At 35.2% G+C, this 17,164-nt stretch overlaps 1 protein-coding gene across 4 annotated transcripts in view; it reads right to left on the bottom strand.

Moving 5' to 3' along the window:
* Nucleotides 1–17,164, bottom strand: part of PIK3C3 (phosphatidylinositol 3-kinase catalytic subunit type 3) — a 154,698-nt gene that overhangs the window by 82,523 nt on the left and 55,011 nt on the right. For all 4 annotated transcript variants that reach the window (XR_016387628.1, XM_022562649.3, XM_022562648.2 and 1 more), the window contains 4 exons: nt 15,659–15,730; nt 11,315–11,419; nt 10,412–10,504; nt 1,980–2,165 (listed from right to left, as the gene is read on the bottom strand). Coding sequence is in view for 3 of the 4 variants with exons in the window: in XM_022562649.3 (XP_022418357.2) it covers nt 1,980–2,165; nt 10,412–10,504; nt 11,315–11,419; nt 15,659–15,730 (456 nt within the window). In the remaining variant the exon portion in view is untranslated. The remainder of the gene's footprint in view (nt 1–1,979; nt 2,166–10,411; nt 10,505–11,314; nt 11,420–15,658; nt 15,731–17,164) is intronic.

The following is a 17,164-nucleotide window of genomic DNA, read 5'->3' as shown; positions in this document are numbered from 1 at the left end:
TCTTCATAACTGTCAAGTGACATAAGCAGCTGTTATCACTATTTTTTGGATGGGAAACCGAGGTGAGAATAATATATGTTCCCAAAGACATACAGGTACATAGAGAAAAGACAAAATTCAAATCTTAATATACATCTGAAGAGTCAGTAGAAACAGAACTAAAAGACCTTTTATTTTTAAGCTAAGTATACACAAACCTCAAAAACACCCCAAGGGCTTCCCTGGTGGCGCAGTGGTTGAGAGTCCGCCTGCCGATGCAGGGGACACGGGTTCGTGCCCCGGTCCAGGAGGATCCCACATGCCACGGAGCGGCTGGGCCCGTGAGCCATGGCCGCTGAGCATGCGCGTCCGGAGCCTGTGCTCCGGGAGAGGCCACAACAGTGAGAGGCCCGCGTACCGCAAAAAAAAAAAAAAACACCCCAAAACTAACAACCATATTTTGCAGTTTAGGATGCATGCAGTATTTCTATCATTATTCTTTACATCATAACAAAAATTATAAAATGGTCTAGAAATAGTTCAGTACTTGCATGAATACTGTTAACTCCAGAGACAATCAAATGCTTAGCCTCTAAGCTTGTAAGGCAACAAAGTCAGGCAATCAAAAACAATGATTTACAGTATTTCTATTTAAAGTCTGAACCCATGTTGAGGGGGACTATCTTAACTATAGCCCAGAGGCCTTTCTGTTTGACTGATGTCAAACGTAGATAAAGACTTAATGACTAAAGTGAAATTTCTAATGAATTTCAAAACAAACATTTCACTATTTTAAATAAATATTGTAATAATTTTTTACTTGTGATATAGTAAAAACAATAACAGAGAAGATAATATGCTGAATCACAATGCTAGGAATTGCTCTTTGATAGCAGAGTGAAAAACATCCTATTCCAATAAAATTATACAATATCTGAGACTTACCTCAAAATAATCTAGAGGAGGGTAGGGAATGGGGAGGAGAGAATAATTGGTGTTAGAGATGAAACAAGTTGTCTATGAGTTGGCAGCTGCTGAAGATGGGTAAATTATGTATGAGCATTCACTATACTACTTACTTCAGTGTTTAAATTTTATTGTAATTAAATACATATACAACTATCAACCTTAATAAATGCTGCATTTTGCTTCTTGAAATTCAGATACCACTTCAAATTCAAAATAATGATCGGCACTTCTATATATATTGAGGCTTGAGAAGAGTCATCCCATATTCCATAAACCTTGCAGGCTAGCATAAACTATTAGGTTATGTTTGAGAACACATTCCCTCTATAAAAATTAGTAAGTAAAAAAATTAGTGAATTCATCTACCTTATTAGGAAATTACTAAAATTCAAAATCCAGCAATGCTTTGGGTCAACAGAGTTTTCTACCTTCCCTGGTGGCCTTATATGTATATAAATAGCCACCATAATGTTTGTAGTCTTTCCAGAGGATTCAAAACCACCTTCAGAAAATCTACATATACACATAATTGTCAGTAGCTCAAAGTTTAAAGGAGGGGTTTGAAAGAGAATATGATGACCATGCACCTCCATGCTTTAAAGGCCCCAAGGGCTTTTCAAGGCTACAATTAAATGTAGCTTGTTGTAGACTGACTGATAGAGGGAATCCGAATTATTCCCTAGCTGGTACTGCATTAAACCATTTTTCACTAGAATTCCTTTTTCCAGACAGAGCAATACAAGCTCTACTGCCAGGTAAATGTCCTGGGAGAGACTGGCCTATCACGTAACAGATCAGGAAGTAAATTTTCATTTCAGAGGAGTCCTTGGAGGAATATTTTAATTTTGCTTCTGCAAACACACATAGTATATCCAGTTCCCTTTTAAAAATTTCCCTCTCTCTCTCTCATACACACAAACACACACACACACACACACACACACACACACTCTCTCTCACACACAGAGTCCATAATCAGGCTCTAGTTTAAAATGAACCCAGTTGAAGAGGAGTAATGAATAACAATGGACCTCATCATCTGCCTGCCGTAACCGGGCAACAGCATAACGCCTCACTGTTGGATTGGTGTAATGAGAGGACAACAGCTCCAAGGAATCCTCTACATCCATTGGTTTCCATTTTCCCAGAAGTTCCAATGCCTGTTTGGCCTCCTGGGGTAGATCCCAATTAACACATTTCAAGAACTTCGTCAAAGCCTAAAATCAGAAAAGGTTTAAGAATTAGAAAGGGTCAAGGGTGACTAGGCAGAGCTCAGCTTGGACTTGATGGCAGAGTCACAAAGTCAACGATTGACTCCTTACATAAACACTTTGTTTAGTGTTCAGTATACACACAATCCTAGAAAAACACTGCAGAATGAGGAAAAAAAAATCATGTTCTTTGTAACTATGTTTTTTTCAGGTCAAACCACTATGAATTTTTAAATTTTCTTCAGCTTTTCTTCATTTTGCTTTTGTTATTTTAAAACACTGCAGACCTCAAGACAGGGAAATAGTTGATGCATGTCTCACGAACTCTGAGATACCTTAGAGAAAACCTTCATTTTACAACATCGACATGTGAGACATAAGAGATTGCAGCCAGTGAATGAGAGCCCAAAGTTAAGGAGGGCAGAACCCCACTCTTGAACACCTCCCAGAGTCAATGGTTTTCCTAGATACTCACATACAAGGACTCAAATGAAGTCAAATATGTATGTCTCTTTTACACAGAGAAGTAACTATTGGGGAATTAGTGTTTAATGGGGACAGAGTTTCAGTTTAGGAAGGTGAAAAATTCGGGAGATGGATGATGGTGAGAGTTGCACAACAATGTGAATGTACTTATTAGTGCCACTGAACTGTACAGTTAAATATGGTTAAAATAGTATGTTTTATATTATGTTATTTTTACCACAATTTAAAAAAACATTAAAAAAAGACAAAAATTCCACAGTAACAATAATAAAAATAGATAAACACATAGAAGCTCCAGCTTCTGTATATATATTCTGATTCAGCTGGCTGTTTGCAGAATCATTCTGGAGCCTCACTTCTTTAAAAAGGTAGCGAAGTCTTCATAAGACTGTTGGGTAAGTAAACTACCTTTGAGCATATCATTAATGGCTGCATAACAATAAATGCTCTTTAAAGAAAAGTTTATACCTGTTTTCCATAAAAAGCAGTCCCTATTGCCAGATCTCCCTACTGGCAACACGTTCCTGGCTGATCCCAAGACATTTTCTTTTCTCTTCCTCTATGAATTCATCTCTTGAACAAAGATAACTTCAAAATTTTAAATTCCTGCTCTGCCCAATTAAAAATATTTTCATTAGTAAACTAATCAAGTTCTCAAAAATGTTCACTTGGACAATAAAACACAATTACTCGTTAGTATGACATAAAATGAATCTTCATTCCCATTCCCTAACTTACTCTTAATTTAACTAAATTAAGGAAAAAGGCACTATGGAGATGATCTAGTCCAGTGCTCAAATTTGTATATAATCTCAGTGAAGTGGCTTGCCCATCATCTCAAAATGGTGACAGGCTAGACCCAGAATCTAAATCCACTGACCCCCAGCCTATGCATGTTACACCAGATGGCTCCTCCTTATCATTAAGGCACTGCATCTCCTACTTAGCTAGGCCCATGCCCCTTGGAGCCATTACTCCACCAACACTTACTTCCTAAATCTGTTGTAGGAAAAAAATGGGGTGCAAGAGGGGGGTCACGTCCCAGGTCTTGAGTGAGTCCCTGGGACTGGCCACCTAGTGAGGGTCCTTGGATTCGCACGGGAAAGAATTCAAGAGCCAAACACAGTAAAGTGAAAGCAGGTTTATTTAGAGATACACACTCCACAGAGAGTGGGCCGTCTGAGGAGAGTGGTCATGGGAGATACACGTTCCATAGACAGAACGCAGTCTGTCTCAAAAGGCAAGAGTGGCCCAGAAATGTGGGGGTGGTTAGTTTTTATGGGCTGGGTAATTTCATAGGCTAACGGGAGGGAGGATTATTCCAACTATTTTAGGGAAGGGGCAGAGATTTCCAGGAATTGGACCACTGCCCACTTTTTGGCCTTTTATGGCTGGCCTCAGAACTGTCATGGCACCTGTGGGTGTGTCATTTAGCTAATGTATTACAATGAGTATATAATGAGGCTTAAGGTCTCCCGAAGTCAAATCTTCTGCCATCTTGGGCCTATTAGGTTCTAACCAGTTTTTGTGGTATCCTGTTCTTAATGGTTGTATCATTCTTTTAATGGTTGTGCCCTGCCCACTTCCCTCCTGTCTCAAATCCATTCCCAATTCCGGTCAATTATTTCCTGGCAATATTTCCTGTTGTTCCCCTCAGATTGATTCTCACTATACCAAACATCTAGAGTTTGGCACAGCCTTCTAGCTAACAGCTTCAACACCAGTTTCTTTTCTAATCATTTCACAGACTGTCAGACACTCAAGCTGGAAGTGATTTTATTAGCACAAACTTCCACTGTCAGCAGAAATTTACCTTATGATATCTCTGACCAAAAGAGACCCAATATTTACCTAAGTAATTCCAGTGACTAATTTCCAAAGTACTCATTGTATTTAGACAGTGAAACCATTTTTGTTGTTTTTTAAACCTTGGCTTCTTTCTCAAAACATTCCTTGATACCTCTCACCACAATCCAAACCTGTGACTCTCATTAAGCTCTCATTGCCCCTCTATGCTTCAACCAAGCTAACCTATTTTGTAATGACTGTCTAACTTCCATCTACAAGGAGTTCCTTCCTTCCTTATACTCTTTGCCAAAACTTTAGTGTCATCTTCTTTAAGGCCAGCTTGTCAAAATCTCAACTTTTCCAGGCAGTTTTCAGCAACTTTCAGCTCTCCTTTTAGTAGCTGCCTCAGTTTTACTATCTTCATTTAAATGATGCTCTTCTAACTACCAAATGCTTTTCTGGGCATTCTTATGTCTACAACTGGAGTCTGCATCCCCCAAGGATAGCTATCCATTTCTTCTGCACCTCCTGCACACCATTTAGTGCAGTGCTCGCTCTCCATATAAAAACATGGACTGCCCTCCTAACTTATTCTATGCATTTATTTTTTACTTCCAAAATGTATTTCTAGACTGAATGTGGAAACAAAGCAATACTTCTTAAACAACTACAGTGAAAGCTTTGCCATTTCACAGTACATCAGTAGTCTTAATAGAAATGTGCAGGTATGCACTTATTATAAGCAAATCTTGCAGCAGGCCGAAGTACTCAGTTCAGCAACCAAAACAATCTAACTCCCAGATTCTCAGATTTATAGATTTATTAGTAAGATTTACGGAATACACTGCTGCCAGGGAACTTAAGACACTGTACAAAGAGTTCACAACTTGATAATGCTAAATGTTACAAATGTAAACAAGGAGATAATAGAATGAAGGAGGAAACAAGGAGAGTAATGAGAAAGAAAGGAAGTGTAACAATTTGAAGACAGCGATAATAATGATGATACTTAATCTCAGGTCTTTTAAAGATGATTTATTGACCTATGTAAAACAAAGGTACAGGATTCAAATGCAATTTTATCCCTAGAGCTTCCATAGATAGTATAGGCTTTAGACTAAGCCAAGGTGTTTGGGTTTAAATCTTAATTTCCAGCTCCATCAATTATTACTGTGTCACATAGAGCACATTATTTAACTTTTAAGTGATCTATCTCATAAGGTCGTGGTAAAAATTAAATAAGTTAATGAATATAAATGCTTAAAACAGGATATATATATATATAATAAATAGTTGATAAATGTTAATTATTTCAACTCTGATATTATTGTTGTTCTATTTTTGTTGTTGAGTCCAGCATCAAATGTTAACATTATTGTATGTATTACCATGTTTTATATTAATAGCAATAAATATTTTGTTAACCTCCTTTCTGATCTTAGAATCACTTCATTGTTATCTCCTACTTTTAGAATCATGATCACATTTCAGAGCTGAAAACACTGCATTTATCATATATATTTCTAATATTAACTTCTACCAACTAAATTTTGGAAATTACTATAATGTAGTTAAAGGAAAACCTGTTCTACTCAAGACACTTCTAACATCAAATGTGTGGGTTGTCCACATGAACCAATTCCCTAATTCTCTGCAGACACTGAGTGTTCTACAATTTAACTGAATTCTGACACTCAGTGCAGATTGCAGAGGTTAAGGGGTTAGTCTCATAAGACTGCTTGCCATTTCAGATGCCAAGAGCAAACACTGGATTCTCAGGTACCCATACTTCAGCCCAGCTTGGCTACATATTGGGGGTTCCCATGACCCTTCCTCAGGCTCAATAATTTGCTATAATGGCACAAAGAATTCAGAGAAATATATTATAAAAGATATAAATGATATATCTTTTATTATAAAAGATATAATTTATTATAAAAGATATAAATGAATAACCAGGTGAAGAGGTACATTAGGCGAGGTCCGGAAGGGTCCCAAGCACAGGAGCTTCTGTCCCCATAGTTAGGAATGTGCCACCTTCCTGGCATATGGATGCATTCACCAACCCAGAAGCTCTATAGGTTTTCATAGAGATTCCATAATGTAGACACAATTGATTAAATCATTAGCCATTCTTGAGTTATTAATTCTATCCCCAGCCCCTTTACGATCTCTCCTCCTCCCTCCACAGAGGTCAAGGGTGGGGCTGAAAATTCCAACCCTCTAATCAGAGGTTTGGTTCTTTTGGCAATGAGCCCCACTCTCCAAGAGTCACCTCATTACCATAAATACAGGTATAGTTGAAAGGGGCTTATTATGAAAAACAAAAGACACTCCTCTCATCCTTACTACTCATGAAATTCCTAGGGTTTTAGAAACTCTGTGCCAGGAACCAGAGATGAAGACCAAATATATGATTTCTTATTATATCACCATATCACAGCTATTCTAATATTTTAAATTCAAAACATTCAAAAATGAAATATCTCCTTACTCTGCCCCTTCCACTTGCCATATTTCCTTATTTCAGTCACTCAGGCCTAATTCTTGGGAATTACCTCCAAGTCATTTTACACATTATCCTCCCCTTCCTTTGCTCTCCAATACAGCTCTCAAAATCCATACATAAGCCTCCTAATTATGTCTCTTTTTTCATTCTCAGCTCTGCTCCAATCCACCTGGTTCATCTTCCTTAAAACATCACTTACTTAGACACATTCTGTTTGCTTTAGGGGTTTCCTATTGCCAGTGATATCCAACTCCGAACCACAGAATTCAAGGCTCATTACAATCTGATTCCACCTTTTCTATTTAAAGAATGTTTCATACAAACTTTTCTGTCTCCTGAACCTAGCACTCTGCCTTATTCATGCTTTTCTTTCCCATGAAAAATGATCATCAAATAAGAATGACCATCAAAGTTTGTTCAAACTTCAAGACCAGTCTTGGCTCTGTAAAACCTCCCTAATATCTTAGCACACTGATCTTGTTCTCCTTCACATCTCTACTATAGTAATTACCTAACTGTTTACTAATAAGATGGTGACCCTTTATCAGTTACTGTCCTCTACTTCTCCATTTTGGTTTTCCCCAAAACAGTTTAATTTTAACAGTTTCCCCAAAACAGTTTTAATTTATATGAAATGTACAGGGACATAATACCTCGAAGCTCAGAGCCTTAAATAACTCTAGGCCAAGAGTTGATACCAAATGCTTGCTGAATTGAATTCATTTCTGCTATGGTTTGCCATCAACTTCTTGCCAGGAGGCACAAATATTATTGTCCTAATGTCACTGTCTCAGAAGCAGCCTCATAAGAGCATTCAGTGTGCATCACTATTACCTTCATCATTATGACTCTTCCTACTATTTTTGTTCCCTAAGCATAATGGAAAGGCATTAATATAACGGTTATTTTTTATTAACATTTTAATAAGAAAGGCCATTTACCATGTTAAAAGCTGAATTTTTTTTTAAAGTTGAATTTAAAAAGTTACAATAGTCACATTTTGAGTTCTGCAAAGATGAGACACTTTCTATATGCTATGGACCACAAAATTAAAAATACTTCATAAATTCAACTGATTTTGTTGGACAAACTTATTACTGTGAACTTTTCAGGTACAACATCAAGTCTAGACTAGAGGGCTTTTTATCCGAAATACTTAAGACAGGTCATTTAGAAAAAAATAGGTGGAAAGACCAAATTTATTATTATTTAAATTATTTATTTATTTAAATACAACTTTGTAAGAACCAATTTCCACCAACTTGTTTCCTGAGCACTGCTTTCTCTCTAGGAAATCTTTTCAGCCTTAGGGCTCAACTGTCAAATAACCTAAATCACAGTTCCTGAGAAACTGGCACTGAACAATTTCTTTTATAAATAAATTAAAGGACAATGGTACAGGAGTATTTATTTTCTACAAAACCCATTTTAAATTATTACAAAGATACAAATGTAGCTATTTTAATAATTCCTTTGGCCACTTCAAGACCAATATATATTTGGCTTTCTGAAAAGTGCTTCCTAAACAAAAAACAGTGTTCACTCTACTCTAGTGATCTTAAGAATCCTGTAATATGTCCTGAGAAGTGAAGTTTCATCACCTACCTTTCAAAAAGTTGAAATCAATTAGTTAAATGAAACTTGTCACACACTTTATATCACTTGAGCATTTTTTCTTTTACACATATCTAGAAGTAATTGAATTTCAGTGGGAAGCGACAACTTGGTAAAACAAAGTTTTCCTTGGAAGCCTTTCTATCTAAGGGAGTTCTGCTTTGTAAATCTATTCTATGCTTCTTGAACCTATACATTCTAACAAGTTTAATTCAATATCTTACTGCGTATTTTTAGACAGCACTGTGCTGCATTCAAGATGCAATTTCTGTGACCAAGGTTATTCATTTAATAGAGTATCACGATACTAACTCAATCTTTTTATAAAACACAAAAATCATAAACCTGTGCTTCTGCTGATGAATCTTTCCTTCTTTGCAGGGATGAAGAGAATAACACTCAAAAGCTATAGCAAATTTAAAATTCCTCTCTCATTCTTGTTATAGATATAAAAGAGAATGGATATGATTCATCTACAAAGAATTTCCCAAGGCATCAATAAAAGATAAAGAAGAAAAGCTGAAGAGTTAAAGTGAGCTGTAACTGGATTTTTATCTTTACTTTAGAGACTAAAGGAAATACAATTGTTTCAGAAAAACAAGTTAACAAAGTAGCTAAAGACAATCTCATAAGATTGTAAACATTCATTCATTCTCACATAATTATATACCTGACAGATATTAATTTTCCTGATGCTTCTCTGTTTTGCCCACAATGCATTTCAGAATTCCTGTTATGGCATGCATGATGGTATTTTCTGTATAATCCTCTTTTCTATGACTACCTTCTCTACTAACTCATAAATGTGAGCCTATCAAGAAGCAGCATTTATAAGCTTTGATTCTGCACAGGTTCCTTGATCTCTCTAAGACTCAGGTTTCCTCATCTGTAGAATAGTAACAATAATACCTATATTGTGGGGTTGTTGTGGGATACCAAATATCCCTGACACACAGTGGTTGCTTAATAAATGCTGGTTATTATTATTATACCTTAACAGTCTTTGAACCTATGTTCTAAGAATTTACTGGCTATTTTATGAACTAGAAGAGACTTAACGTTCACTATAATTTAATGGACATATTAAATAAGAGGAAACTAAAGCAGTCAAAAAGCTTCTTTGTGACAATAAATAGTAATAAATAGTAAGCCTCAAAACTAAGTCTCTACACTCAAGTCTAGTGCTTCATCCCAATTCTCCCTCTCCAGAAACTTTATCTACTCCATAGTTTCATTATGGAAAGCAAACGTCTAGTTCTGACCTAGCCTCTATCCTCATGCCAAGCTGGATGTCATTCCACCAACTCAATTTACCATTTCAAATTACATTTCTCATATTCTCTCTCTAGCCACATCTCCTCCAGAATTCTATAGTTCTTTAAATAACATAAATCTTTTGCCGGCCACCCAGGCTCAAAGAGGTGAGAAGAATGAAGATAAAGTGAGTCAACATTTACTCTGCACCTACTGTGCATTAAGTACTCAACCAGGTTATTCATCTGTATTATCTCACCTGTGAAGGAGAGTTGTCATAATTAGAAAAACGAGGAAACAAACCTTCCAAAGCAACTTGCCTCACCTTACCCAGTAAGAATAAGTTGTAGTGCTGGAAACTGAGCCCAAGTCTCTCTGACTTAACCCATTCAGACATTGTCTATACATCAACAAATAGGTACATGTGTCTTTGTGTTTTAAATTTTTTAAAAATGGAGTAACAATATATATTACTCTATAAACCTTTCTTTTTTCAAGTCTGACAATAAGTCTGTATTTCTATGGCAGTTTTACTTCATTTTGCTCATTAGCAACAAAGTTTATAGATAATTTGATATATGAAAATACTCAAGAAACTCACTTTTTCTTGATTAGTAAGATAATATCTAAACTTCCATACAAGATCTTGTTCTTCATATGTAAGTTGCTTGGTTGGTGGATAACTCACAATAATCTACAACAAAGAAAAAAAAAACTACTTTTGTCAAATAAAAAAAACTTCCTATATATTTCCATTTCATTTAAAATTTTTCATTCGTTTAAATATATCTATAATTGAACTATTATAGAAGCAAGGAGAATATACATGCAGCCAAGTAAGACATAAATTTGCTGTATTTATCAGTTCAAAAAGTATATTAGAGTATAAGAGGAGAAAAAGATAAGATAAAAAAAAGTCAAGTTCCATATTAAAAAAAGAAGTATGTAATTGCAGAGCTAACTTACTTCAACCAAAGACACAACAAATCCAAATAACAAAAGCTCCCCCCCACCACCAAACTACTGCATGCAAGATAGTCTCAAGGATTGTACAACACAGGGAATAGAGACAATAATTTGTAATAACTGCAAATGGAAAGTAACCCTTAAAAATTGTATAAAACATTTTTAAAAAAATAAAAATGAGGGGAAAAGTCCCCTCCCCCCAACACACACACAAGGAAAAGAAAATTAAAAAAAAACACCCAAATGATAAACATTTCTCTTGTTAAGTCAGCAGAAGCTCAGGCAATGTATCTTAGGGCCAGTTTCTAAGAACACTATATCAAGAAAGCATATACTATTTGCAGTTCTGTCTCTAGGGCTAATATATTTCCTGAAAGCCCCCAAATGATATAAAACTACAGAAATGTGAAGTTGTTGAAATTACACAGGGTTCATTAACCTGTGTCTGAATCACTTTTAAGTGATGTACTATCGCATCAGTTGCAACCAAAATACCCACTTAATTATTTTTAAATTAATATTTTATAAATTCTCTTACATTCAGTTGATCTCTTGTGGTAGCATTAGGCTTGAGATCGTGGTCAGAAGGTCCACTTCTTAAACTCCGGGCAAGTTTGTGGTGTTTGCTCTCAACTAAATTTTCCTATAAATTATTTAAGAATATTAAGCAACAATGTAAATTTCACCAGTAAGCAGTTTCAACAGTCACTTAGAAATAGAAAAGTAAATAGTTACTTATTTAAGACCAGTTTATAATATTTAACATTTTATTCGTGTTACAACTTTAGTCTCCTATGTATCTTGTGGTGATAGGGAAAGTAAGCATAACTTATGGTTCACCAGGCGCACTTGAGCATGCCATTCCAGTTTCTTGTTCTAACTCTCCATTGTATTCAAGGTTTTATACCCTCTACCCACTCAAATGTTACCTTCACTCCAAAATCTCCCCTGGCAACTCAGATTAAAGCACTCCCGCTTCCTATGAGCTACTAGTGACTTCGTGATATAATTGTATTATCATCTTAGAGTTTAACTGCCAGTAGTAACTGAGGGCAGGGACAATGAATGACCAAAATGCTTAACTATTTTACCTATGGCCAAAATCATTAGTTTTGAACATACTGTCTTTGCTTAAGAGACTTTATTTTATTCACTTTTTCATGTGTGAATTGTCTGTTCATGTTTTTTTCCTAATTTGGCTTTTTGGTCCTTTATTCTTCAGTTTTTAAGAGTTCTTTACATATTAGATATTCAGTTCTTTGTCTGTGATGTATGTCACAACGAGTTTCTCCCAGTTTGTCATTGTCTTTTGACTTAACAGTGTTTTTGCCATGCAAATTTTTTAACATAGTCAAATTTATCAATCATTTCTTTTGTTGCTTCTGGATTTTGACTCAACGTTAGAAAGTCATTCCCTACACTGACAGTAAAGTACTAGTAAGGTTTCATTTTATAATATTTAAATCCCTGATTCATTTGAAGTTTTTCCTTATGTATGGTGTGATGTGTGGATTTGATTTAATTTCATCTTTTTCCAAATGGCTCATTCCCCAACACTATGCTCCAGTGATGAAATGCCACCTTCGTCAATTTACATATGTACTTGGATCTATTTCTGGGATTTTTAGTCAGTTCTACCAGTCCATTTGCATATATACATGTACTAGTAACTGTAACTGTAGAGTCTGTTTTATTGTCTGATACAGTGATATACCAGCTTAGCGGCACTCAATGTTTGTTAAAATATATTCCTCTGTTTAGTTAATACTAAGGGCTACAAATTAAAATTTTTTAACATGGGGGTAAGGAGGGTAGCTTTTTGTCTTAATTTTTTGTTTTGTTTTTCCCTGATTGCATTTAAAACTTAAAAATTGTTGACAGAGGTCCTAGATCTTTGTTTTTTAATTACAGCATCCATAATATTAAACCTGTAATTGTTGACGAGCGTTTTCTTTAGGAAAAAATACACTAAATATACAGGCATCTCATTTACCTGACATTTTGGTAGGAGTTAATATGGTCCCAGTATGACAAAACTTGAATACTCTCAACCATTTTGAAGGTAACCATTAGTGTGTTTCAAATATCCAGAATGCAAAATACAATTTGATTTTATAATGAAAATTCAGTGTCAATTTTATTTTTATTTTTTAACGTTTCTATTGGAGTATAATTGCTTTACAATGGTGTGTTAGTTTCTGCTTTATAACAAAGTGAATCAGCTATACATATACATATATCCCCATATCTCTTCCCTCTTGCATCTCCCTCCCTCCCACCCTCCCTATCCCACCCTTCTAGCTGGTCACAAAGCACCGAGCTAATCTCCCTGTGCCATGCGACTGCTTCCCACTAGCTATCCATTTTACATTTGGGAGTGTACATATGTCCATATATATATTACAACTCTCTCACTTTGTCCCAGCATACCCTTCCCCCTCCCCGTGTCCTCAAGTCCATTCTCTAGTAGGTCTGCATCTTTATTCCCGTCTTGCCCCTAGGTTCTTCATGACCATTTTTTCTTTTTTTTTTTAGATTCCATATATATGGGTTAGCATACGGTATTTGTTTTTCTCTTTCTGACTTACTTCACTCTGTATGACGGACTCTAGGTCCATCCACCTCACTACAAATAACTCAGTGTCGTTTCTTTTTATGGCTGAGTAAATTCCATTGTATATATGTGCCACAACTTCTTTATCCATTCAGCTGTCGATGGACACTTAGGTTGCTTCCATGTCCTGGCTATTGTAAATACAGCTGCAATGAACATTGTGGTACATGCCTATTTTTGAATTATGGTTTTCTCAGGGTACATGCCCAGTAGTGGGACTGCTGGGTCGTATGGTAGTTTTATTTTTAGTTGTTTTAAGGAACCTCCATACTGTTCTCCATAGTGTCTGTATCAATTTACATTCCCACCAACAGTGTATGAGGGTTCCCTTTTCTCCACACCCTCTCCAGCATTTACTGTTTGTCGATTTCTTGATGGTGGCCATTCTGACCGGTGTGAGATGATATCTCATTGTAGTTTTGATTTGCATTTCTCTAATGATTAATGATGTTGAACATTCTTTCATGTGTTTGTTGACAATCTGTATATCTTCTTTGGAGAAATGTCTATTTAGGTCGTCTGCCCAATTTTGGATTGCGCTATTTGTTTTCTTGATATTGAGCTGCATGAGCTGCTTGTAAATTTTGGAGATTAATCCTTTGTTGGTTGCTTCATTTGCAAATATTTTCTCCCATTCTGAGGGTTGTCTTTTGGTCTTGTTTATGGTTTCCTTTGCTGTGCAAAAGCTTTGACGTTTCATTAGGTCCCATTTGTTTATTTTTGTTTTTATTTCCATTTCTCTAGCAGGTGGGTCAAAAAGGATCTTGCTCTGATTTATGCCACAGAGTGTTCTGCCTATGTTTTCCTCTACGAGTTTGATAGTGTCTGGCCTTACATTTAGGTCTTTAATCCATTTTGAGTTTATTTTTGTGTATGGTGTTAGGGAGTGTTCTAATTTCATTCTTTTACATGTAGCTGTCCAGTTTTCCCAGCACCACTTATTGAAGAGGCTGTCTTTTCTCTCTTATATATTCTTGCCTCCTTTATCAAAGGTAAGGTGACCATATGTGCGTGGGTTTATCTCTGGTCTTTCTATCCTGTTCCATTGATCTATATTTCTGTCTTTGTGCCAGTACCATACTGTCTTGATTACTGTAACTTTGTAGTATAGTCTGAAGTCTGGGAGCCTGATTCCTCCAGCTCCGTTTTTCTTTCTCAAGATTGCTTTGGCTATTCGGGGTCTTTTTTGTTTCCATACAAATTGTGAAATTTTTTGTTCTAGTTATGTGAAAAATGCCAGTGATAGTTTGATAGGGATTGCATTGAATCTGGAGATTGCTTTGGGTAGTATAGTCATTTTCACAATGTTGATTCTTCCAATCCACGGTGTCAATTTTAGATCTGTTAACTTTATTTTATTATGCTAGGCATAGGATCTGTGAAGGTACTTAGGTGTTTGTTTCTAAGATTCCCGAGTGACCTTTGTTTTCTAACTTTTTATTCGCTTCACCCCCTATTTCTTCCTTTGATGTTAGGCTATCAGCCATTACTTCCTGCTCTAATGAACTGTATTTACTCCAGTCATCATGTTTTCATCTTCCCATGTACTACTTTTTATCTACTTTGTTCTGATTAGGAAGGTAATTAATCTAATTAGAAATGTATAAAATAAGGAGAAAATAGTTCAGAGTGATATAAATGAATTCTAAGTGTAAATATCACAGTATCTATTATGTTGCTATAAGGATTTTTTGCCTGGAACTTTCTAAATCTGAAGTCATCAAATTAAATCTCTGCTGCAAAGTAGGAATTCTTCCTCTTCCTTATTCCTGAGAGCTATCATCTCAACAATCCAATGCAGTATATCAAAATCCTCCAAGACACCATAATCCAAATTGAATAGTTCTAGTAGCTACAATAATCTTCCCTGTTTTTCAACAAAATCAGTCTCCCTAAAATTTCCATCCATTAATCTTAGTGTTATCTTCTGGTATAAATAAATTTCCCTTCTGTTATGATGACAATCTTTCAAATACTTGTTACCCCAAGTCCTTCAAGACTGCATTCCATAGCTTTTTCAATAATTCAAACAAAATGGTTCCCCAACACTATACTATCTTGACCTTTTTTGAAGGTGTTAATATTTTTTATAAAGATTCCATCTGAACCTGATTACATATATCAATAGCTGAAGTGAATTTATGAATCACTTTTAAATAACCAATGTAGTTACAGATATAGTTTTTAAAAAGAAAGTGTATGATGTGGATCTAAGTCATAATCATTCTGGAAAAAAGAATTTTCATAAGAAATTTGACAATGACTCACCATAGACATCTGAGGGTCAGGAACTTTCACTATCTCAAAGCTTGTTAAGATTGGAGATGACTCATCACCATCCTGGATTACAGCATAACAAGTTTAAAAAAAAAATTTTTTAAGCAAATGGTTAAAACGTCATACATGATCATGTGCACTCTAATGTATTTTAATTTTTAATGAACATCGTTCCTCCCTTTAAAATATTATCTTCTTTCAACTATATTTTAAAATACATATCCATTTTTTACCTTTTGTTGCTGATAAAATATTTTGAGAAAAATAAACTCTAACAATAAAAAAAATCTGTATTATAGTTTTTAGAGATATGAGGTCTGGAAATTAGTAGATTGTCTCTGTCCGGATTTTGTTTTAAACTTTGCTTACAATGACTGAGTCAAAATAGTATGTCCTAATTTTCAAACTTAGAACAAGAAACCAAAGAGTATAATTAAAATATGGCACAATGGATCTGTCACATCATTTGCAAAAACTACTAAGTGGATTTTGGTAATTTTTCAAATTATCACAATTAAGTTCCACTCAGATAAGTAGAATTTTAAACGTGGGTTAACATTACTCAAACTTACATACGACTAGAAACTCAGCAGCATTGCTTCTCAGAGGATACTTAACGCAATGCAAATTTGAATAGCAAGAATTAATCCATCAATTCTTAAGAAATAAATCTGTCTTATTTTGTTGGTATTATCATTTTTGAAGAATTTTGGCTTTTACTTTTATCCAATTCAGGCAAGAAAGGTAATTCTGCATAATAAATATCACTGCATACATCCTGGAAAAGGATAAACTAATTAAGGTTGAAATTCATTTCCTCACAACTGTACACCTAGCATCAAGTTTTTCTGTCAATTTCCAAATGCTAGCATATTTTCAATTTTAGATATGAACAACAAAATCAGGAGAGACTGAAAGAAGGGAAGTATTGTGACTTTACTTTAGGTTTAGTAATTGAGTCCTAGAAAAAACCACAAATTCCCACAGCCATTGTTTAACAAGCTGGTTCTCAGTCACAACATCAGAAAACACATTTATCAGCCCAACTGTGAGAAGTAATCTTCACTAAGGCTATCTGTCACAAAAGACAGGTTATTTCCATTAGATTCAATACACTGGCCCAGCAATCTTTACACTAAGTGGAAATATGACAGGGTAGGTAGACAGGCATTAATTTATGGGCAATTTTCAAGAAGCAGTAGAAAGTGGTCAAGAACCTTTTCAAAAATACTTGAAATTCTTCTAATTTCTATTCTGTTATTATTTCATCTATCAACAAAGCTGTCTTTCAAAAGATCCTTCAAGTCTCTAATGATTGAAAGTACCATCACCATTAGCATGTTTCTGCAATATAAACTCCATATAGGAAGGAAATATTGCTTTTAATGAAATTACATATAGTAAAAATGTAAAAAGTGATTTTATTAAGATGTATTGGTAACAAAACAATTTCACTCACCTACATTTCCCTTTTTAATGTAGTCTTTCTAATGAATT

Source organism: Delphinapterus leucas, chromosome 14 (assembly GCF_059928025.1).
Source record: "Delphinapterus leucas isolate spDelLeu-1000000601 "Yukka" chromosome 14, BTC_Dleu_Yukka2, whole genome shotgun sequence".
Classification (NCBI taxonomy): Eukaryota; Metazoa; Chordata; class Mammalia; order Artiodactyla; family Monodontidae; genus Delphinapterus; species Delphinapterus leucas.
The sequence above is the reverse complement of the archived record's forward strand: the minus strand, read 5'-3'. Positions and strand labels throughout refer to the sequence as shown.